The following is a 25,727-nucleotide window of genomic DNA, read 5'->3' as shown; positions in this document are numbered from 1 at the left end:
TATGACCCAGGCTCAGAAGTCACACGGCTGGCCTATGTCTAACACAATCAATTAGGCTAAGTAGCCAGGGCCTGCCCAGACTCCAGAAGGAAATTTCGACTCCCGCTCCTGACAGAGGGGTGCCAAGGTCACACTGTAGAAAAGTATCCTCATGGCCATCTTTGGAAAATGTGATCTTCTCTAGGATGTTAATGGGGGGTTGTAGATGATTTATTGCTAAATTATATTTTAAAGCACTCTTCTATGGACAGTCAGGTTTTGTCTCAAGGTCAGAACAAAGGGTGGCCCTTCTGTCTACAGACTTTTAGTTCATTCTCCTGTTTGCACCCAGCCAGCCTTCCTGTCACTCCTGCCCGCTACTGGTCTACTGCGTTGCTGAGGTGGGAGTCTCCTGCCCCCTACTCTGGGCTCTGCAGCACTACGCTCAGCAGCCGCCTCTGCTGCAGTGCCTTCTGAGAGTGTTCTAGACCCGAGAGTTGTCCAATACAGGAACCGGCAGCCGTTACGAGAAATTTATTTTTTTTTTTAGTTTTACTTTTTTGAGACAGTGTCTTGCTCTGTCGCCCAAGCTGGAGTGCAGTGGCATGATCCCAGCTCACTGCAACCTGCGCCTCCCAAGTTCCAGAGATTCTCCTACTTCAGCCTCCTGAATAGCTGGGATTACAGATGTGCGTCACCACGCCCAGCTAATTTTTGTATTTTTGGTAGACACAGGTTTTCACCATGTTGGCCAGGCTGGTCTCGAACTCCTGACCTCAGGTGATCCACCAGCCTAAGCCTCTCAAAGTGCTGGGATTACAGGCGTGAGCCACAGCGCCTGGCCCCATTAAGGGAAATTTAGATGGTCCATTTTATTTTTATATCAATGATGAATTCCCCAAGGGTAATAACTGTATCATCGTTATTAGGAGAATGCCCTTAAGCTGAGGACATACATACTTAAGTATCTAGGGGTAAAGAGGCATGATGTCTGCAATTTATTCTCAAATGCTTCAGCAAAAAAGCATAAAGCATGTGTATGTGGGGTGGGGGGAATAGGGAAAAATAAAGCAAATACGGCAAACTAACTAATACAAATCTTCCTATAACTAGAATCGTTCTATTCTTTAAAAAAAAAATACAAAAATCTCATACAAAACATGCTACTATATGCAGAGCTTCCTAATGGGGTCTGATACCCGTGGTACCCTTCATGTAATGATTTTTGTTCTTCTGATAGGGAAAGGGGGTACCAAGGTGATTGGGACAGAGTTCTTAATCAAGGTAGTAGTCCCTTGATCCTCTCTCTTTAGAAATCCTGTTTGTCTGCTCTTTTGAAATATGTATCTACACAGACTAGTGAGAAAACTACTGCTCTGTATAACAAAGCCAAAGCAAGCTGTGAATGGATTTCTCTGTGGGCCCAGAAGTTGTGCCCTCCGCTAGGGCAATGCCCTCTGCCACTGCCTCGGTCACTGAGTTCTATGAGTTCTACGTCCTGTATCATGATTGCTCAAAAGATGGAAGAGTCCATTAGTACAATACCTGGTACATTGTAGGTATTCAATAAATATTTCCTGGCTGGGCATGGTGGCTCACACCTGCAATCCCAGTGGGAAGCCAAGGTGGGAGGATCACTTGAGCTCAGGTGTTCGAGACCAGCCTGGGCAACATGGCGAAACCCCATCTCTACTAAAAATACAAAAAAATTAGCCAGGTGTGGTGGCACGTGCCTGTATTCCCAGCTACTTGGGAGGCTGAAGCATGAGAATCGCTTGAACCTGGGAGGTGGGGGTTACAGTGAGCCAAGATCATGCCACTGCACTCCAGCCTGGGCGACAGAGTGAGACTTTGTCTCAACAACAACAACAAAAATTTCCTGGTTGGGTGTGGTGGCTCACACCTGTAATCCCAAAGGGAGGCCGGGGTGGGAGGATCACTTGAACTCAAGAGTTCGAGACCAGCCTGGGGCATATGGTGAAACCCCATCTCTACAAAAAATATACAAATTAGCCAGATGTGGTGGTGTGCACCTGTAGTCCTGGGTACTCAGAGGCTGAGATGCAAGGATCACTTGAGCCCGGGAGGTCAAAGCTGCAGGGAGCCAAGACTGCACCACTGCACTCCAGCCTAGGTGACAGAGTGAGAGCCTGTGTCACATACAAACACACACACACAAAAAACCTCTGATCACAACTGAAAATTAAAACACCCAATAAGTTCAGTTACAAAGTTAACATAGCAAATAAAATTCAGGGGTTCAAGATAACATTTGCAGGTAATGGTAAATCCCTCTTACAGGTCAATTCATTCTATATATTTGGTTAAGGGTATTCAATCCTTAAGATCATGAGAAGAGCCAAAAGGGAGGTAGGAAGACAATAATACAGTGGCAGTAACAGTCAATATGGTGTGTCAGGCCAGAGAGTGGAAAAGAAGAGACATGATGTGTTCAGAACAGATGTCACAAATAAAGCTGTGACCAGCTAGAGCATGTGAGTAACAAGCACTATGCAGCCAAAGCCGCCATGCATCCATATCAACCTAATTCCAGAAGGGAGTTTAGAATCTAGTCCTAATGGTAAATTGGTGAGTTACAGGATGCCTTGTTGTCATGGAAGCAGGAACAGCTAATGGTCACACTGTACTCATATTTGAGGTTAACTGAGGCAAATTGTTTAGTTAGCTATCACAGTGATCAAAGGGAATCCAAAGCAAGTCATACTCAAAGTACAAAAGAGCTGAAAGTGCTATGTTTCTTGGAAAATGATCAGTTTTATACAGCTGAGACCTTCAGCCAACAAACTTGAAGATAATTAACATTCAAGGTTAAGAGCTCCCTACCCAGCTTTTATTCTTAGCAGAAAGCTGACTTCATCCAGGAAATGCTGTCACTAACTTCTCACAGTAAATTCATAACCAACATCTACCAAGCACCTATCATGTGCTATGCACTATGCCATACGTTCTCAGTGTCATCAATGCAACCACCCTATGATTAGCCACTAGCATTTCTATTTTGTAGATAAGGACACTGAAGTATAGTGGGATTAAGTGATTCGCCCAGGCTCACGCTGCTGGTAGGCACCAGAAATTAAGACTGGAATACAAGTCTGCATATACTGCTTCTCATATTCCCAGAGATGATAATGTAGACTAACAAGTAGCGGTTTTCAGAAGTAGAATTATTTCATTGTAAGTAAGTGGAGTACGTATCAATCTGATAGTTCTGAAATAATAAAATTAGATAAGCATTAGATTATACCATTTCCTGATTGTGTAACAGAATAAATTTAGACAAAACCTCAGCATTGCTAATAGAGACTATATTTGCTATAAATAATTGCATTGGGGACAATGGTATACTATGTTAAACTGAAAAGAGCATAGGTTTAAAAGCTCAATCTTGCTTGTAATCCCAGCACTTTGACAGGCCAAGGTGAGCGGATTACTTGAGGTCAGGAGTTCAAGACCAGCCTGGACAACATGGTGAAACCCCATCTCTACTAAAAATACAAAAAAAATTAGCCAGGCGTGGTGACAGGTGCCTGTTATCCCAGATACTTAGGAGACTAAGGCAGGAGAATCACTCGAACCTGGAGGAGGAGGTTGCAGTGAGCCAAGATCACACCACGTACTCCAGCCTGGGCGACAGAGGAACACTCTGTCTCCAAAAAACAAACCAACCTACCTCACTCTACCTGAATTTTAACCACGGCTTTGCCCCTAACTTTGCTTAGGTAAGAGACTTAAACTATCTAAGCTTTACACTCTTCATCCAAAAAATGGAAACACTTACTTTATGTGGATGCGGTGAGAATTACAGCTAACTACTATTGTGTTTAGCAGAGAGTGGCACACAAATGTAAGTTCCCTTGGCCTCATAAAAAGAATAATTTCTCGTTCCCTTTGGAAGAGGTGGCCAAGATGTTATACCAACAACTAGCTGATGATTGGGACAGTCTCTTCCTTACGTGGGGCTTCTACTTTCTCATGTGTAAAATTGGGAAAATTACGGATAATCTCCATATTAGTTTGTTCTCATGTGGCTAGAAAGAACTACCTGAGACTGGGTAATTTATGAAGGAAAGAGGTTTAATTGACTCACAGTTCCACATGGCTGGGGAGGCCTAAGGAAACTTACAATCATGGCAGAGGCGAAGGGGAAGCAAGCACATCTTCACATGGTGGCAGGATAGAGACAGCGAAGGGTGAAGTGCTACACACTTTTAAACAACCAGATCTCATGAGAACTCTCTCGTTATCATGAGAACAGCAAGGGGGTAAATCTGCCCCCATGATCCAATCACCTCCTACCAGGCCCCACCACCAACACTGAAGATCACAATTCAACATGAGATTTGGGTAGCGACACGGAGCCAAACCACATCAATCTCTAAGCTCAAGTTCCCAAAGAATTAGTCTAAGAGGCTAAGATTTTTGTTTGTCTCTCTATACAGTTATTTATCATACGCTAACCTTGCCTACTAATGTAAATTCTAAGACAACTCTGGAGAGCAGTGCTAGGAGTAAACAGCCAAGGAAAAAAGGTGGAAGTCAAGAAAAAGGCGCTGGGCATGGTGGCTCACGCCTGTAATCTCACCACTTTGGGAGGCTGAGGTGGGCAGATCACGAGGTCAGGAGATCAGGACCATGGTGAAACCCCATCTCTACCAAAAATACAAAAAATTAGCCAGGTGAGGTGGCAGGCACCTGTAGTCCCAGCTACTCGGGAGGCTGAGACAGGAGAATGGCATGAACCCGGGAGACGGAGCTTACAGTGAGCCAAGATCATGCCACTGCACTCCAGCCTGGTCAACACAGGGAGACTCCGTAAAAAAAAAAAAAAAAAGAAAAAGAAAAAGAAAAAAAAAAGAAAAAGGTATGCACATTTACATTTTGTTCTTCTCTTCGTGATCTCCATCCAGAAAGCCTCCAACAACATTTCGGATAAAGGACAATTGGGTTAACAAACCTTACCTGTTCCCAGAAACCACCCTTATTTCAAAAACATTTAAGGGAGAGGTAGGGACAGCAGAAAAGATACCACAAAATCATATGATTCATCCTTCTGGCTAGCATATATAAATTTATGTATTTGTCCCAGCTTCTCATTTATCTATGAGCTCCTCAAAGGCAATGACTATGCCTTGGCAATTTCCCAGTGCTTCTTAGTTTCCATTTCATTCCAAATCCAGAACTTTCAACTAATGCTGATGGACTCCAGAATGACTTCAGTGTTAACCTTTGGCATCTCACTTACAGACTCTATCCCCTAAAGTGGTTCATAGCTCTTGGGCAAAAATTTCACCAGATCTAACACTGTGGTTTTAACTCTGGAAGACTATTGTTACACAATCGCCTGGGTAACCCAAAAGCACCAGCACCTAGACTCCTACCCGCAGCGATTGATTTAATTGGTTTATGTAGGGAGCAGGTGTCACTCATTTTAGGAGCTCCCCAGATGATTCTCATGAGCAGCCAGGCCTAAGAACCATGGACTAGCATCTAATCATAGAAAATTCAGTGAGGGTAAACAAATCAAAGAACTCAAGCCCAGACAATGGCTATTAAGCATCCCCAATTTTTTATTTACCCATGTACTGTTGTCTTTATTTTCAGCTTTGAGTTTTATTTCAGCCTCATAGGAAACTGACCACAAACATCTTTGTACTCTGTAAGAGACTTTTCAGTGTCAGCTGTCTTTTTTCCTTTTCACTTTTAGATGATCTTAAATGGGGAAGATAAAAACTAAACAAACTCGAGAAAGAAACGGCTGTGCTTCAGGATGTGGTAATGCTTGGGAGGTGGTGACAATGAACTCGATGGTCCTTTCCTCCAGTTTGTTTTGCTCACACACTGCGCCCAATCCCTCACTTACTTTCTCTGCTATAAAGAGGTGGTAAGACGATCAGGCAGGCAGACACGTGGCTCTACTATCTATTATATGTGTGAGTCATTTTCTTACCTGCTCAGAACTTCAGTTTCCTAATTGGTAAAATGGGCATGGCTGTTGGGAGAATGAGATGCTATCCTATTTTAGTTGGTAAGTACTCAGTAAGTGCTAGTAGAATCTACTGAATCTTTTTCAGGTGCCATATAGTCTTTTTTTTTTTTTTTTTTTTGAGACGGAGTCTCACTCCATCGCCCAGGCTGGACTGCAGTGGCGCGATCTTGGTTCACTGCAACCTCTGCCTCCCGGGTTCAAGCAATTCTCCTGCCTCAGCCTCCTGAGTAGCTAGAATTACAGGCAAGTGCCACCATGCCTGGCTAATTTTTTTTTTTATTTTATTAGAGATGGGGTTTCACCATGTTTGCCAGGCTGGTCTCAAACTCCTGATCTCATGTGATCTGCCTGCCTCGGCATCCCAAAGCGTTGGGATTATTATAGGCGTGAGTCACTGCACCCGGCCAAGAGTCCATTTTAATTTCCTTCTCCAACAGCTTCCCTGAAGTCAAGCTCAGGTCAAAGAAACAGGAAGAGGAGTATGTAGGCCAGAGATAACAGGGTAGAGAATATGTAAGGAGCTCTAACAAAAGAAGCAGTACCCTGGCCATGAAGGGCAATTTCTAGAGAACAGGAGACTCCCTGAGACAAGCAGCTTCCTCCCAGAAGAGTCTATTACAAATAAAGTGCTCACATGAGCACATTACATGACCAATGCAGGAATAGTAATATAGCAATAACCACTTTGCTTTCTATTTAACTGCAGAATCAGGAGGAGAAATTAACCAAAGTTATACAAAATCCACAGGCAGGTATTAAGAAATATCTGCTAGCAAGTTTAAGGAAACATTATACCCTACTAGAACAGATCCAAGAAAAGGTTCAGATAGAAGCCTGAGTGTTCTCTGGTCTATGAAAATGTAACAATTGTGGGAAAATATATGTAAGTTACAAATTTCAAAAGGCCCTACTGTTTTCTGGCCAGCAACACATGGCGAAATATTTAACTACATGGTGTGGGAAAATGTTAGAGAGATGATAATTTCTTCCCAACAGTGAGACTATTATATACTGACCTCCATGCCCTGGTAAGAGAGAAAGCAACACTGGTACAACTCAAATGGTTAAGTAGAATCATAGATCAAGTCCAAGAATGAAAATAAAATCACAACTGTTTAGGTGACCCTTAGGGAAATAACATACCACTGAGTTAGAACCCTAAGTATTCAATTAGCGGGAATATAAATGCTGACCTGTGCAAATGTAATAGTTTACTATAATTTTTGTGCCATTCATTATGACAAAAGGTATAATCTCAGAGTTAAGATGAGACAATGACCAAGAACGGGGTTCTCCTTGAGGGATATGAAGGACATCCACCATGGGTCACAATCAAACCCAGCTCTCCCATGAAGGCAAGTATAGTGGTAAACTAGCCTCCCTGCCATAAAAGCGAAATAGGCTAACTGAAGATACTTCAATGCTAGTTTTTCCTTTGTTTGTCTGTTTGTTTGTTTGAGACAGAGTCTCGTTCTGTCACAGGCTGGAGTACAGTGGCAAGATCTCGGCTCACTGCAACCTCCACCTCCCAGGTTCAAACAATTCTCCTGACTCAGCCTCCCGAGTAGCTGGGATTACAGATGTGAGCCACCACTCCCAGCTGATTTTTTGTTTTGTATTGTATTTTTTTAGTAGAGATGGGGTTTCACCATGTTGGCCAGACTGGTCTCAAACTCCTGACCTCAAGTGATTCGCCCACCTTGGCCTCCCAAAGTGCTAGGATTACAGGTGTGAGCCACCAAGTCCGGCCTCAATGCCAGTTTCAATGCCAAGTACATGACAAAGATGGAAACCCTAGAACACCATGTAACCCACCCACAGTTCCCTTAGCACACTTTTGATGATATGCTATTCAAGGTGTACAATGACTAATTTATCAAGAATTAGTACACAAGAAAAGTAAAAATTATTTAAAGTGTAAAGTAATAAATAAGGAACTGCCCTCACCAAATTTCAACATAAATTACAAAGTTAAAATGTGATATTTAGTTAAAATCAGAAAAGGTGCCGTGTTGACTAGAACCCACAAATACAAACTACTCTGAGAGCTTAGCATATGATCAAAGAGAAACAGCCAAGATAAAAGAGAAACAGCCAAGTTTCAAGAGAAAAACTTGAGGTCTTAATAATTGTTGGGCAACTTCACAGTAGAACAGGGTAAAAACGAGTTAGCTACAAAGGCTCATCAGAAAATGGCAATGGATTCCAGAGAGATTTAATAACTACTTACAAACTCTGCTATAGGTGACAAATCTGACCATGATAAAAGCACTGTAAATGATATAGGTGATACTGACCATATGAAAACACAGACTGTGCACTAGATAAAAAGGAAACCAACATACAATGTTAACACATGTAAATATATGGGCAAAGGCGGGAAGGGCTATCACAAAAAACAGATGAATTACCTATATTACAGGTAATATAGCAATTCTTTCCAAATGTCTTCAATTTTATACTTTGATAATTACTTTGCCAAAGGAAACGATACTTACACAGCACAATAGCTTACTATGCCAAATATACACAGGAATTTATGCAAATGATAAAATCTCCAGATTCTGGTTACAAAATGGCCAATAGCACTTTACACAGAACAAAAAGCAGACAAAAAAAAAAAAACCCAAGCAAAGGAAAAAACACTTTTCATTCCTGTGTTACCTATGATGCAATTAAAATCATAAAACCTCATTTTGGCAGGGTTACAGAGAAACTGATACAATTAAACTTTGCTGACAGCCCTGGATAAATTAAAGCTATAAAATGTCAAAGGTTTTCATATGGTAATTCCACTCTGAGACAGATATCCTATAGGTAAACCACCCGATTACCTGGAAAAGTCTTCACTACCCCAAAAGTCACACTCCAGATAGCCAAAGTTTATTGTTAATAGCATACAGGAGAAACAGAGCTTTACCATTTAAATGGACATTAAAACCAATCACTGCTCAGTTCTTTAAAGAGGGAACTGATTTGTCTTAGAACAGGGATCAACAAACTTTCTGTACAGGACCAGATAGTAAACATTTTTGGCTTTGTGGGCCATATAGTCTCTGTCAATACTCAATTCTGCTGTTGTGGATGGACAAAAGCCACAAACAATATGTGATGAATGAGCATGGCTGTGTTCCAGTAAAACTTTATTTACAAAAACAGGAGTTGTCAAAACCCACAGCGTGCAACACAAAGAATGAGCCCTAATGTAAACTATGGACTTTAGGTGATAATGATGGGTCAATGTTGGTTCATCAATTATAACAAATGTCCCACACTGGTGCAGGATACTGATGGTGGCAGAGACTGTGTTTGGGGGTGGGGAGGGGTTCTGTGGGCACTCTGTACTTCTGCTCAATTTTGCTGTAAACCTAAAACTGCCTTTCAGTATTTCTGGGGGATTGGTTCCAGGATACCCTTGGATATCAAAATCCATGGATACTCAAGTCCCTTACATAAAATGGCCTAGAGTATTTGCATATGACCTATGCACATCCTTCCATATACTTTAAATTATCTCTAGACTAGTTACAAGGCCTACACATCATTTCATTTACATGGATTCAACATAGTATTCAATAGGAGGCAAATTCAAATTTTGCTTTTTGGAATTTTGTGGAAGTTTTTTTCTGAATATTTTCTATCTGAGGTTGATTGAATCCATGGATATGGAACCCACAGATACCGAGGACAGACTGTACTTTTTTAAAAACAGTCTATTAATTAGAAAAAAAAAACAGGTGGCCAGCCCTCAGGCTATAGGTTGACATTCTTAGACCAGGGTATTCCTAAAATAAAAGGATTTGCCCAACTCTAAAATCAGATCACCATGGAAGTAAAATAACGGAATGCCTATATATATAAAGGAAAAGAAAAAGCAGTGATATTTTCAGATTCCATCCAGTAACAAAACCAAGGTTTCCCAAATCTTGCCAACAGTCTGATCAATTTTCCAAAAGCTTAATGGGAGGAAACCACCCAACTATCAATAGGTCAGTAACTGCAGCTGTCTCCACTTTCAAAAGCACACAAAACATAAGTGCTACAAAGACAGTGAGGCCAGAGCTATGACTTTGGTGCCTGAGAGCTGCCCTAGAGCCAGGTAAACCACGTCATGTTAAAATGCAGCCTTATCAGATCTTAAAGGCCCAAAAAGCTCTCACTTCCTCCTTCTTTCCTTCCTTTCCTCCCTTCTTTCCTTCCGTTTCTACTTCCCTCCCTCCTTCTTTTTTTGAGACATGGTCTTGCTCTATCATCCAGGCTGGAGTGCAGTGACACGATCACAGCTCACTGCAGCCTCAACCTCCCAGGCTCAAGGGATCCTCCCACCTCAGCTTCCCATGTAGCCGGGACCACAGGGGTGCACCACTATGCCTGGCTAATTTTTTTTGTAGAGACAGGGGTCTCACTGTGTTGCCCGGGCTAGTCTCAAACTCCTGGACTCAAGTGATCCTCCTGCCTCAGCCTCCCAAAATGCTGGGATTACAGGCATTAGCCGCAGTGCCTGGACCAATTCTTTATTTAAATTTAAAAGCTGGTCAAGATGCAATAAGCCAAGTTAGATATCTTTACCCTCAACTAAATTTTTCTCTTCCCCTTTACTTTGGAATAGTTGGTTCCTTTCTCCAAACAGGTTGGTCTAATTCCTGGTGACACCTTGTAGTAGAAAAACTACTGCTTACAGGAAAAAAAAAAATCTGTCATTTACATATGTAAAGGTACAAAATAAACACACTCAGAAGCAGAACAAGATTGTTTTTCCCTTTTCCTAACATAATTTTTTAAAAAACCTTTTCATTTTCTCCAAGAACGCAATCACTGTTGTCCCCAGTGGTGATCAGACTTCGAGGAACAAAATGACTTTAAAAAACAAGACTTTGCAAAGGGAGTCATTTGGAACCAAAGTATCTCCAAAGTATCTTAAAATACTTTCTAAAGGAAAAGAAGATGGCTGGGCCCTTAAACTTTAAGAATAGTAAGAATGGGGAAACTGGCCGCTACCTTCTAAGACCTAAAGGCTCTGAGGTTCACAGAGCCAGTGTGATTATGACAGAAATCAAAATATGAAGTTTTGTAAAAAGATGGCAGGCTGTCAGACAATCTGCTTTCTGATGGTTTTATTTGAGAGATACTATATTTACATGTGGGGACACTATGGAAGTTTAAACTTGGCTGGGCACAGTGGCTCACGTCTGTAATCCCAACACTTTGGAAGGCAGAGGCAGGTGGATCACCTGAAGTCAGGAGTTCGAGACCAGCCTGGCCAAGACAGTGAAACCCCGTCTCTACTAAAAATACAAAAATTAGCCGGGTGTGGTGGCGCATGCCTGTAGTCCCAGGTACTCAGGAGGCTGAGGCACGGGAACTGCTTGAACCCAGTAGGCGGAGGTTGCAGTGAGCCGAGATGGCACCACTGCACTCCAGCCTGGGCGACACAGTGAGACTCCGCCTCAAAATAAATAAATAAAATAAATAAATAACCTTATATAACTGACTAAATGAAAGTGACATAATGTTTAATAACCTCAATATGGAGTCAGGCATGCCATCAGTAGTTGCCATTCATGCAGCACCCACTCTGCAAAGCAAGCTGAGCTGAGGAAGCTGTGAGAGGTTACAAAGAAGAGGTAAGTGCCTGTCCTTTGGAAAGAGACAATGAGGATAAAATCTAAGAAAAGGAGGCAGGAGCAAAATCTCTTTAATGCAAGTGTGGCTGTGCAAAAGTAACTGGAAAATCAAACAAATGGGAGGTCAGTCTGCAGGGAGGGGACAAAAGTGGTTAACACGGGAACCAGAAGCCGACAGGGCGAGACTGGAAGATGAAAAGCAAGTCCAAAAGAAAATGTGAATCATTTCCTACCAACTCATTCAACATTCAGAAGGTTCTATCTTTATGCCATAATAGTCCAACTTCTCCTTTTCTTATATAATTAAGAGAATTTTTAATTTATCACAACTGCTTAAGGGAAAGAGAACTCAAATTTGGGCAAACATAACAAGGAGCCACCATAATATTAACTGCCAGTGAAAAACAATAAATTGATCCAAAATTCCAGAGAGGTTTACAGAAAAAAAATATGGAACAAGACATGTGAAAGTTATATTTAAGGAAATAAATTCAGGCCAGGGACAGTGACTCATGTCTGTAATCCCAGCACTTTGGGAGGCAGAGGCAGGTGGATCACCTGAGGTCAGGAGTTCGAGACCAGCCTGGGCAATATGGAAAAATACCATCTCTACTAAAAATACAAAAATTAGCCAGGTGTGACGGCAGACGCCTGTAATCCCAGCTCCTCGGGAGGCTGAGGCAGGAGAATTACCTGAACCTGAGAGGCAGAGGTTGCAGTGAGCCAAGACCATGCCACTACTCCAACCTGGGCAACACAGCAAGACCCTGTCTCAAATAAGTAAGTAAGTAAATAAATAAATAAAATTCAATAAATGTTTATTCTGAACATTAAAATGTGATGTTTTCACTGCTCCCAATAAGGAATTAACATATATTTATCTGAAGCCACACTGTCCAATAGAAATATGTGAGCCAGGCCGGGCGCGGTGACTCATGCCTGTAATCCTAGCACTTTGGGAGGCTGAGGCGGGCGGATCACCTGAGGTCGAGAGTTCACGACCAGCCTGACCAACATGGAGAAACCCCGTCTCTACTAAAAATACAAAATTAGCTGGGCATGGAGGCACATGCCTGTAATCCCAGCTACTTAGAGGCAGGAGAATTGCTTGAACCTGGGAGGCGGAGGTTGTGGTGAGCCAAGATTGCACCATTGTACTCCAGCCTAGGCAACAAGAGTGAAACTCCGTCTCAAACAAACAAACAAAAGAAACATGTGAGCCATATATATAATTTAAAATGTCCTAGTAGCCACAACAAAAAAAAGAAATAAAGTTTTTGATAATATTCCATTTAACCCAACATATCTAAAATATTACCATTTCAACATGCAATCAATATAAGATGTACTGATATTTTACAATTTTTACATTAAGTCTTTGAAATCCAGTGTGTATTTTATACTGAAAGCACATCTCAATTCAGAGGCTAAATTTCTATCAAAAATAATTGACCTATAAAGAGACTTCATAAAATTTACAGGTGATAAAGTGGGTTTACATATCCAAAATATTCCACACAGATGTAAAAATTAACTGAATCAAGTATCCGTTTTAAATTTAAATTGAGTCAATTCAGTTTTTTGACCACATTTCAAGTGCTCAAAGGTCTCATAGCTGACAGGTGGTGACCCATATGGGACAAAGGTCTATAGAAATAAAGTAATAACTATAAAGATAACCACTAGAACCAAAAATTCAAGCCTAGCTATTTATTAAAATAAATATGGCAAAACAAAGCAAATATATAACATAGGAAAACTGAGGTATTAAAAACAGAAAGCAACAGAACATTACAAATGCTGACCATTACAGATGACAGATCTATCATATCAGTAAGTATAAATAGGTTAAACTTACCGCATGAAAAAGATTCATTCACAAAGCAAAACCCAACTTTACACTACATTTAGAGACATATTTAGAGCAAAGTAATTCAGAAAAACTGAAAATAAAAGGATGGCAATGCCATCCCAGGAAATATAAACAAGAAAATAGGGAACTAGATCTCAATGTCAAATAAGGATGAATCCAGGCCAAAAAGCCTTCAACTAGTAAAAGGGCAGCACTCTAATGCTAATGGGCCTATCTCACAACGAGGACATGAGTTAATAAGCATCAAACATAACACTGATAGTCATAAAGCAAAAACTATAGGAGCTATATGGAGAAAGAGAATCATTATTAGGAGGCTTTAACTTCTCTTGTGTTTGATCCATGACAAATCAGGTGGATAAAAAAAGTAAAGTTACACAAAACCTAAATTACATCATATTACAGAGCTGATCTATCACACTCTGCAACCTGAGAAGAGAGTATAACCTTCTTTTTGCTGCCCAAAGAACACTCACAGAAAACAACCATATAATGAGCTTCAAAGTTAACATCAATAAATTAGCGAATAATTCAGACAACATTCTGTAATCACAATGCAACAAAACTAGACATAAATAAAATTAAAATACAGAATGCATCTTCACTGGAAATTTTTTAACTCCCTCAAACAACTCTTCATTCATAGGAAAATAAAAACCTGAAGATGCAGAAGAGCTAAGAGAAAAAGGACCAAATACACACACATCAGCTGCTAAAGCAGTGCTCAGAGGAATAACTAACCTTAAACACTGAAATAAACAAAACAAAGAAGAAAGCATTTAATTTTATTTTCTTATACTTTAAGTTCTGGGGTACATATGCAGAACATACAGGTTTGTTACATAGGTATACACATGCCATGGTGGTTTGCTGCACCCATCAACTTGTCATCTACATTAGGTATTTCTCCTAATGCTATCCCTCCTCTACCCGCCAACCTCCTGACAGGCCCTGGTGTGTGATGTTCCCCTCCCTGTGTCAATGTGTTCTCATTGTTCAACTGCCACTTGTGAGTGAGAACAGAAAGCACCTAATTTTTAAAAGAGCAAAATAAACCTGAGATCAGAGGGAATTATTAAAGTTAAATCAGACAATAAACTAGATAACAAAAGTCATAAAACTAATAAATCCAACCAAATAAAAAACAACTAACTTAAGAAGAAGGGGGGACAAATGTCACAGGGAAAATTAAGACTGTTCAATGACAACTATCTCAGCTATCCAAACTGACTTAAAAACCTCAATGAGTAGGATAATTTTCTTTATTTTCTTTTCTTTTTTTTTTTTTTTTTTTTTTTTTGAGATGCAATTTCACTCTTGTCACCCAGGCTGGAGTGCAAGGGCATGATCTTGGCTCACTACAACCTCCGCCTCCTGGGTTCAAGCAATTCTCCTGCCTCAGCCTCCCCAGTAGCTGGGATTACAGGTGTCCACCACTATGCCCAGCTAATTTTTGTATTTTTAGTAGAGATGGGGTTTCACCATGTTGGCCAGGCTGGTCTCAAACTCCCGACCTCATGTGATCCACCTGCCTTGGCCTCCCAAAGTGCTGGGATTACAGGCGTGAGCCACCGAGCCTGACCAAGTAGGATAATTTTCAAGAAAAATATATCAAAATGGACTCTAGAAGAGACAGAAAATCTACAGAGATCAATAACACAGAATAGAGAAAGCTGTCAGAGAGCAAAATTCCCCAAAACATACAGGTTTAAACACTTTGATATGAAGTTCTACCAAATCTTTAAAAAACAGATAATTCAAAAGATAAATTAGTCTTAGCATAGAAAAAGAAAAAAATTTATCTTCTTGAAAACAAAAATTTATCTTTTTGAAACAACCATGACATTGATAAGAAAATCTAACAGACCACACATACAACATCTACAGAAAAACAGCACATGGATATCAATAAAACAAACCCAGGAGTTCATCATTCTATTCTCTCTACTTCTGTAAATGTTTAAGGTCTAGAGATCTATTGCACAACATGAAGAATATATAATAGATAATAAAATTGTACTGTATATGGGATTCATGCTAAATGAGTAGATTTTAGCTGACCTTGCCACAAAAATAAAAAAGGGTGACTAAGTGAGATGATAGATATGTTCATTTGTTTCACTGTAGTAACCTTTTAACTATATGTATCCCATAACATCATGTTGTATACCTTAATTATACACAATAAAATTTATGTATGTATTTACCTATACATGTGCATCCCCCAGGCTGGAGTGCAGTGGCACAAACACAGTTCACTGCAGCTTCAATCTGGGCTCAAGCCATCCTCCTGTCTCAGCCTCCTGAGTAGCTAAGACCCCAGGTGTGTGACACCACCACTCCTGGCTAATTTTTTTTTTTTAAGAGACAGGATCTCGCTATGTTGCCCAGGGCTGACCTCAAACTCCCGATCTCAAGCCATCGTCTGTCTTGGCCTCTCAAAGCACTGGAATTACAGGCACCTGCCTAAGTTTTTTTTTTTTTTTTTAATTCCATAATAAAAAACTAAAATAAAGACATCTTTAATCAAGGAGAAAAAAATTCTATCTAGATATACCATTTTTTTTACCAATCAAAAGTTTAACAATAATGTGGTGAAGGCATAGGAAGATAGGTACTCTCAGAAACTTCTAGCGAGGGGGAAAACAGACAACCTTTATGGAAAGCAATTGACAATGTTCGTCAAAATTACAAATGCACATACCTGCTGATGTAGCAATCTCACGTTTAGGAATCTGTCCTATATATACACCCGGACATGCATGAAATGACAACGCGTATATTAATTCACTGGAGGGCAGGTTGCCATAGCAAAGACTAGAAACAACCTATTAATTGTAGCCATCAATAGGGAAAGTTGGCTAATAAATTCTAGTACATTCATATAACCAAATTCTCAGAAGACATAAAAAGGAAAAACAAAGTTCTGCAGGTACAGATATACAAAGGTCTGTTTCTAAGGTATTAAGATCAAAAAACAAGGTACAGACAAATTTATAAACTGTCATTTATGCAAAAAAGGGGAGGCCAGTGGGCACAAGTGGGAAGTAGGCTTTTCTGTGTCCTTTTGCACCTTCTGAATTTGGAACCATGTGACTGTAATCTTAGGCCCAAAATAAAAATCTCATTTTTAAAAATGCCACCATTTGGAATGTACTATTGCCATTATAAATTAAAAATCCATTTAGAACACTTGTTATTCTTGCTATATTTGCTAACTGTGTAGCAGGCTATATTTCAAGTCAAGATGGAGTTCAAGAAACTTTCATTATTTTAAAAAGCATAGAGAAAAATACTGCACATAGATGAAAGGGGGCCAGTAGATCAGACAGATCATCTGATTAATGATGCTTAACTCTGGATATGCTTTAGAATGACAGGGGGATCTCCTAAAAATACCAATGTTCTGCTCTCCACCCCTAGCACCCCCACATCATTTACAACAAAAATTCAGAGTATGAGGCCCTGGCCTGAAAACCACTCAAGTAAACGCTTCCAAACAGTGATTCAACAGAAGTCCAGGGGACATTTTGCTCCCCCAGGGGACATTTGGCAATGACTGGAGACATGTTTGGTTGTCACGACTTGGAATGGGAGGTGCTCATGGCATCTAGTGGGTAGAGGCCTGGGATGTAGCTCAACTTCCCACAGTGCACAAGACAGTTCCTACCAAAATTACCTGGCCTGAAATGGCAAGAGTGCTGAGGCTCAGGAACCCCTGCTTTAAAATAAAATCACTGCTTCTGAAGTAACAACCAGTTTTAGCCTCCACTTTTGAACACGGGAAATAATCTCACTTACTGGTGTGTGGTACATTCCCATAAGAAAGCCTATTTACCAAGGTTGTAACAAATTGTGTATATCCTATGCATCTCCTTTCTCTGGTCCCTGTCTAGTTACTCTAGTCAAAATGTATGTCCCATTTGTAAAGTACTCATGGAGAAAGGCATAAAGTTCATAAACTAGTAGCCTGTGGGCCAACTTGATCCATCCATCTATTTTGTTTATGCCAAAGTTCTCTTGAAATATACTGAATTGGTGCCAATCAGCTGCCCCTTTGGAGCTAGCCATATACCAGGGATTTGTCACAGTCCTCCACTCGTTGGCTTCATTCACTTATCCACTGCCCGCTACCTGGTGCTTTCAGCGTCTGAGTTGGCCCTCTCCTGCAGTTTTCTCTAATCATACAGGGGCATGAAGCCTCTTCACTCCTCCTCTCTCCTCACCTTAAAAATATCCCACACCCATTCTGAATTCTCCAACTCCCACATCACTTGCCAAAATAGAACTGCTATGAAGAGACAGAACTAAGAGAAAAGTAGAAGTAGAGATGGACTTTTTGCAACAACTCCCTTCTTTTAGTTGTCCTGTCATTAAAGATAGGCTGATTAGAACCTGATTCATCTCTGGGTGTTACAAACTAGTTTTGTCACTTCTAGCAAATTCCACTACAACTATATCTAGCACTTGAAGGAAACCCTTAAGTTATTATGCTTCTCTCATGACCTTAGTGAATCCCTCCACCCCTCCCAAAATAGATCAGAAGACTTTTATAGGAAATATCTATCAAAAGATTTGGTAGTTTTCTTTTAGAAAGTTCACGCCTTCTCCTTTGAAATCACAATCGTAGAGTGGTGAGCTGTGCTTTTAAAGATCGCCTGATACAATCTACTCATTTTATTAATGAGGAAAATGAACCCCAAGTGAGGTTTGGTCACTTAGTCAAGGGCACATTCTGAGCTAGTGGCAGAGCCAGAATTAGAACATTTGTTTCCAGATACTGGCCCCACAGGTTTTCCATGATAACAATATCCTCCACTGTGGTTTTCCTACTCACATAACATCCTTGCCAAAATACCTATTAACACGGGTAGACACTAGCTGCTATGGAAATCAACTAACCAAAATTTTGGCTGGCTATTGGAGCTATCACTTAAACTTTGAGGGTGGAAAGAACTGGGCGTTTCTGGATTCCTTTTGTTCCTTTTATTGTGAATTATCCTGTCTCAGTTTACACTAATGAAAGGCTGATACCTTCAGAATCTTCCCTAAACCTAAAAGATGGAAAACGTGCCTATATTTATAGCAACAGCAACACTTTCTAAACTCCAAAGTCAGAAACTGCCTCAAACCTCTACAGTTCTCAAGACGGTAAGTAAAACTACCAACAGCTTTTGGGAGTGAAGTTTTAAGACACAAAGATCAATGTCTCATTGAACTTTGACTTTCATCATCATTCTCTGGCAAATTGGTTTCTAAAATTTTAATTTGGTCTCAACTTTAACCTATTCCTCTCTTCCTATCCTAGCTTTTCCAAAAAAAAAAAAAAAAAAGTATGGACATCACTTTTTGCATATCAGGTCTTCCTCAAATGTTCTACCTCCTTGGCACTTTAGTTTTTATGCCCAACTGACACTATCACTGACACCCTTGACATTTACACAAAATTCATTAAATTAACAGACACCCCACAATTTTCCCTCGAGAGCTTAGAACATCTTTGCTGCTGGATTTATTTTCCTTCAGGGATGCTGAGTTCCATTCTGATACCTCAATGCATGCGTTTTACTTTTAGGTGTTTCACAACCAGCTCCTTCGTTTTCTGGGGAAACATGATCCAGTTAACAGAAGGTGGTGGAATCTATTCCCATCTCAGCTAGGCCTGAGGCAGGCTGGGAACCCGGATCTTCTTTGGTCCCACCTCAATCCGTGAAAGCCGCCCACCAGCCCACCGGATGGGGAAATGTGGGTGGGACACCAATGGAGAAGAGAAACGAAAGGTGCTGGCACTAAAGCCAGAGTTGTATTAGACCCTGCTCTGATGCTACGAACCCAAGCGTCCGCTCTTCCCAAGCATCTAAGGCGTCTGCAGTGCAGGCCTCTAACTGCTTTAACATAACCTGATGAAGACAACAGTTCGAGTCCTGCCACTCCAGCCACACAGCAACACCTTAGAGCAGAAAAGGGAAAAAATGCCGTTGCATAATTTATTCAACCTCAAGGTATTTCTAAACAGTTCTTACCCAACCAAAAAAAAAAAAAAAATCTAAAAATAAAAACATTAAAAAGCCACCCACGTCTCGTTCTGAAGTTTTAAGGGCTGTGAGGTTTGTGTCAAGTAGATGTGAAGCTAACGATGGCAGGTTTGGGGAGTCTCGCCTGCGATGAGGGTCCTGCAATGAGACGCCGTTTCTGTGTCTCTGGGTAAGTCTCAGGCTGGGTGCGAGGGGGCCAGGCCCTGCCCCTCCACGCCCCGAAATCCGAGCCTCAGGAGAGCCCCCCGGATATCCCCTAGCCCCGCCTGCGGTTCCCACGGACTTTACCCCGAAGCTGCGGAGATCTGAGGTGGCAGCCTGAATGGCGGCGGCCCCGGGCCCATGGGAACCCTTGGCCCCGTACTCACCGAAGTCCAGGAACTGTTTGATGGAGAGCGGCGACGGCGAGAAGCGCGAGTAGCGCTCGATCTGCTTGGGCACCGGCTGCTTCAGCAGCCACCGGAACAGCCGCATCCTCGCCGAGGCGGCGCACAGACCCGCCTAGACGCCCGGGTGGCCGCAAGGGCTGGCGCAGCCAAGCCGCACGGATAAGGCACGTTTGCTAAGCGCGCACCCCGACCTCGATCTCGGCCTCGGTGCCGCCGGTGCAGCCGCCGCAGCAGCAGCAACAGCTCCGGGACCGCGGCCGGCCGCCCGCGGCTTCCCTAGGCTCCGCCTCGCTGGGCGGAGTCGGTTGCTGCACGTACGCGGCGCGCGAGGGGCGGCGAAGAGCGCGAGGGGCACGCGGCCGCGCGCGCCCTCCACTGATTGGCCGCCGCCGCCTCTGTGACGTTTCTTTTTTTGTCCCGGCGCGGCGCCAGAGCCCCAGCTCTCTGGCTCGTGGAACTCAGCCCAGCCCGGCAAGTGCAGCCGCTCTCGGCTCCGCCCCTGGCTGAGTTCTCCACTGCCGAAAGGTAGCCGAGGTGCCTGCGGACTGGGAAGAGGCCGGGAGACCGGAATCCGATCCTCCGAGCTGCTCAAGACCCTTCTCAACCGCAGGCGCCTTTTCAGGGAGGAGGACTTGCAGTTCACTGCCTCTTGACACTTGGATTTTACGGCCTAACTAGACTGACTCTGTTTCATGGCCCGGCCCCACCCCCACCTCCCTGCCTCACTCCGGAGAGAACACCTTTGGAACACCTTTGGACTGGATTGTTAGGTCGCTGATTCTCTTTTTCGTGGCTCCTTGCCCCTCCTTCCCTCACAAGATTAAGTCACTAATTGCATTTCATGTCCCCCCCACCACCACCGTTGGACAGGATCCATTGTGAGGTCAAGGGTCACTAGCATCCCCTACCTCCCCAGTGCCAGTGGACAGGATAATTGCAAGGTCACTGACTCTGTTTCATACCTCCCCCCACTACTACTATTGGAAAGGATCCAATGTAAGGTCACTGACACTTTCTTTCATACGCCTTCTCTACACCACCACCATAGGACAGCTCCCTTCACGCTTCACCACCACTTTTGGACAGGAGTCTATGCTTACACAGTGTTGGGTATTGTTTATCTCAAGTGAACTTGAGAGCCTGGCATGGTGGCATGCACCTATAGTCCCAACGACCCTGCAGGTAGAGGTGGGAGGATCACGTGAGCCCAGAAGTTCAAGATCTGCCTAGGCAACATACCCAAACCCCCCTCTCAAAAAAAAAAAAAGTGAACTTGAACTCAGGGCTCAGTATATGAAATTGTTATTTCCTATTATGAGTGAATAAACTACCGCTTACTTTAGCCATTTCCACCAAACCTTGTTTTGTTTTTTTTGTTTTTTTTGTTTTTTTTTGCAATGTGTAAATATAAACATATGTAACTAAAAGGACAGGAAGAATGTTCTTTTTTTTTTTTTTTTTTTTGAGACGGAGTCTTGCTCTGTCGCCCAGGCTGGAGTGCAGTGGCCGGATCTCAGCTCACTGCAAGCTCCGCCTCCCGGGTTCACGCCATTCTCCTGCCTCAGCCTCCCGAGCAGCTGGGACTACAGGCGCTCGCCACCTCGCCCGGCTAGTTTTTTTGTATTTTTTAGTAGAGACGGGGTTTCACCGTGTTAGCCAGGATGGTCTCGATCTCCTGACCTCGTGATCCGCCCATCTCGGCCTCCCAAAGTGCTGGGATTACAGGCTTGAGCCACCGCGCCCGGCCGAGGAAGAATGTTCTTTAAGGAAAGGTACAAATGTGACTGGAAACCACTCCTCGGGTCTCTGATTGGATTAGTTTTCTCACTGTATGAGATTATTGGTGGGTAGCTATTTAGCTTTTGTGCCCTCAGTGGATGTTTATGCAACCAATTCTTTACTTAATAAAATAGTTGCATCTCTACTCTGAACGCAAAGAAAAGTAACATACACAGTAAAAGACATCAGCCGGGCGCAGAGGCTCACGCCCTGTAATCCCAACACTTTGGGAGGCAAAGGTGGGCGGATCATGAGGTCAGGAAATTGAGACCATCCTGGCTAACATGGTGAAACCCCAGCTCTACTAAAAGTATGAAAAATTAGCCGGGCGTAGTGGCGGGCCCCTGTAGCGCCAGCTACTCGGGAGGCTGAGGCAGGAGAATGGCGTGAACCAGGGAGGCGGAGCTTGCAGTGAGCCGAGATTGTGCCACTGCACTCCAGCCTGGGTGACAGAGCAAGATTCTGTCTCAAAAAAAAAAAAAAAAAAAAAAAAAGACATCCAGTGGTCTTCTAGACTTCTGGATTTTCAAGAACATCTTGGTCATCTTGGTAGTCGTATGTAAACTACCATGTCTTTTCCATTCAAATTAAATCAAAGCATTAAAAAAGACATACTAACAACTTCTTTAACCAGGAGCTTTACCAGAAGAGCTAAGTAATCCAGTTGGTGTGCATGGGCAGACAAAGAGAAGACCAGTGGCCTGTGGTTCCTAAAGTGCCTCTCAGGGGCTACCTGGAAGCGGAGCGGTAATTGGTGGCAGTCGTCAGTGAGCAGGAAGAAGCTGGATACTTGTTGAGAGGGAGATTTTCTCAGCCGAAGCAACACAGCGCTGATCTTTCTGAGCTTGCAAATCGCTTGTTTCACTTCTTCCTTTTCCACTGCACAAAATGCTACTTAAAATCCATTCTGTGGATTTGATTATTTAAACTTTCATGTGCCTAATTTTATTTCTGCTTCTCCAAAAGGTGACAAAGTCCTAGAAGTTGGGAACAATATGAAAGAGCCCGATATAATGTAAAATGTGCTCAGACGAGGCTAAGGTCACCTAGCCTGTCTGCGTTGTGGATATTTTTATGTCAGATTAAGATACCTGATTAATCTCCCTGGCATTTGTGACAGTCAAATGAAATAAACCATATGTAATATAAATACAAGGTACTGTACCTCTTGTGTACAGCAATGCATGTATTTTTACCTAATACTTTCATGATAACTTGCAGAGGCCAGAAGTGACACCAGTGTGTTGATAAATAGATCTTGATGAACTTTTTTCAACTCCTTGTACACACCAAGGTCTTGTGCAGACCCCACTCCCAGTGGCTCTCAAAAGTGAAATCCCTGGACCTGTGGCAGCAGCATCACCTGAGAACTTGTTAGAAATGCAAACTCTTGGGGCGGGCGCAGTGGTTCACCCCCGTCTAATCCTAGCACTTTGGGAGGCAGAGGTGGGCAGGTGGCTTGAGCTCAGGAGTTGGAGACCAGCCTGGGCAACATGGCAAAACGCCGTCTCTACTAAAAATACAAAAATATTAGCAGGGCATGGTGGTGTGCTCCTATAGTCCTAGCTGCTTGAAGGGCTGAGATGGGAGGATAGCTTGAGCTCAGGAAGTGGAGGCTGCAGTGAGCCAAGATTGCACCACTGCAAACCAGCCTGGGTGACAAAGTGAGATCCAGTCTCCAAAAAAAAAAAAAAAGAGGCTGGGCATGGTGGCTCCCACCTGTAATCCCAGTACTTTGGGAGTCCAAGGCGGGCGGATCACGAAGTCAGAAGATCGAGACCAGCCTGGCTAACACGGTGAAAACACGTCTCTACCAAAAATACAAAAGTTAGCCGGGCGTGTAATCCCAGCTACTTGGGAGGCTGAGGCAGGAGAATTGCTTAAACCCTGGAGGCAGTGGTTGCAGTGAGCCGAGATTGCACCATTGCACTCCATCCTGGGCCACAAAGCAAGACTCCGTCTCAAAAATAAAAAATAAAAAAAAGGAAAAGATCAGATCAGGCCAGGCGCAGTAGCTCTTGCCTGTAATCCCAGCACTTTGGGAGACCGAGGCAGGTGGATCGCCTGAGGTCGGGAGTTCGAGACCAGCCTGACCAAGATGGAGAAACCCCATCTCTACTAAAAATACAAAATTAGCAGGGTGTGGTGACACATGCCTGTAATGCCAGCTACTAGGGAGGCTGAGGCAGGAGAATCGCTTGAACCCAGGAGGTAGAGGTTGCAGTGAGCCAAGATTGCACCATTGCACTCCAGACTGAGCAGCAAGAGCGAAACTCCGTCTCAAAAAAAGAAAAAAAAAAAAAAAAACAAGAAAAAAAAAAAAAGAAATGCAAACTCTTGGACGGCACTGCAGCCCTACTGAAGCAGATCTGCGTTTTAGCAAGCAATGAGGGTCTTAAAGATATGGCCACAAATTATTTGATACTCCTCAAGAGATGGAGCTTAATTCCTCTCCACTTGAATGTGGGTTAGACTTAGCTCATGCTTCTAACAAAGAAGAGTGTGGCCAGAAGTGATGAGATCTCATTTCAGAGACTGGGGTCCTACAAAATACCTGATCAGTACTCCTCAAAACTATCAAGGGCATTCAAAACAAGGAAAGCCTGAGAAACTGTCACAGCCAAGAAGAGCCTAAGGAGATATGACAACTAAATATAATGTACTATCCTGGTTGGGATTCTGGAACAGAAAAAAAGGATATTAGTAATGATAAATGTTTGCGGTGATGGATATGCTAATCATCCTGATTTGACCACTCTACATTGTATGTATCAAAATGTCACTATATACCCCATAAATATGTACAATTATTATGTGTCATTTAAAACATTTTTAAAGGATATTAGAATAGGGAGAGATTTGTTAAAGGATACAAAATTATAGCTATACAGGAGGAATAAGTTCTAGTGTTCTATAGCACTGTAGGGTGACTATAGTTAAAACAATGTATTATATAGTTTCAAATAGTTAGAAGGAGAATATTGAAGTTCCCAACACAAGGAAATGGTAAATGTCTGAGATGATGAATATGCTCATTACCCTGATCTGATCACTGTGTAACCTCATGAATATGTACAATTATTATTTGTCATTTAAAAATATAACTAGAAATTTTAAAATAGGTCAGACGTGGTGGCTCATGCCTGTAATCCCAACACTTTGGGATGCTGAGGCAGGTGGATCACCTGAGGTCAGGAGTTCGAGACCAGCCTGGCCAACATGGTGAAACCCCGTCTCCACTAAAGATAAAAAAAATTAGCCGGTCATGATGGTGGGTGCCTGTAATCCCAGGTACTTGGGAGGCTGAGGCAGTAGAATCACTTGAACCCTGGAGGCAGAGGTTGCAGTAAGCCGAGATCGCGCTATTGCACTCTAGCCTGGGCAACAGAGTGACACTCCATCTCAAAAAAAAAAAAAAAAAGAAATTTAAAAAATAAGGTAAATATAGGCAATCATTCTAGCTAAAAGGAATAAAATATTCTAAAATAAATGGACAAAGGGATATTAGGTAAAACTAAGGCATTCTGAATAAAGTATAGACTATTGGTTCATGAATTATAGCAAATGTACTGTACTAATGCTCCCTGCCTCCCTACCTCTCTCCCTCCCCCCATCTCTTTCTCTGTCTCTGTCTCTCTCTCTTTCCTATGATCCTCCCCCTGTGGAGCCTTGAGATGACAAAGCTCTAGCCAACACCTTGATTGACACCTCATTGTAATCTTGAGAGAGACCCTGAGTCAGAACCACTCAACTAAGCAGCTCCTGGGCTCCTGACCCCCAGAAATCCTCAGTTTGTTGTAATAAGTGTTTGTGGTTTCCAACTGCTAAGTTTCTGGATAATTCATTATGCAGCAACAGTTAACTAATATGCAAGCCCTCCAGGTAATTTTTTTTTTCTTTGAGACAGACTCTCACTCTGTCACCCAGGCTGGAGTGCAGTGGCATGATCTTGGCTCATTGAAACCTCTGTCTCCTGGGTTCAAGCAATTCTCGTGCCTCAGCCTCCTGAGTAGCTGGGATTACAGGTGCGCACCACGACGC

At 42.5% G+C, this 25,727-nt stretch overlaps 1 protein-coding gene across 1 annotated transcript in view; it reads right to left on the bottom strand.

The window, feature by feature from the left end:
- PDK3 (pyruvate dehydrogenase kinase 3) overlaps positions 1-20,227 on the bottom strand; it is a 75,055-nt gene extending 54,828 nt beyond the window's left edge. Inside the window, exon 1 of the mRNA XM_025372817.1 lies at positions 19,887-20,227. Coding sequence (XP_025228602.1) covers positions 19,887-19,992 — 106 coding nt within the window. The 5' untranslated portion in view covers positions 19,993-20,227. The remainder of the gene's footprint in view (positions 1-19,886) is intronic.
- Positions 20,228-25,727: the final 5,500 nt, after the last annotated feature.

Source organism: Theropithecus gelada, chromosome X, assembly GCF_003255815.1.
Source record: "Theropithecus gelada isolate Dixy chromosome X, Tgel_1.0, whole genome shotgun sequence".
In the NCBI taxonomy this organism is placed as follows: Eukaryota; Metazoa; Chordata; class Mammalia; order Primates; family Cercopithecidae; genus Theropithecus; species Theropithecus gelada.
Note: the sequence above shows the minus strand (reverse complement) of the source record. Positions and strands in the feature narration are given on the sequence as shown.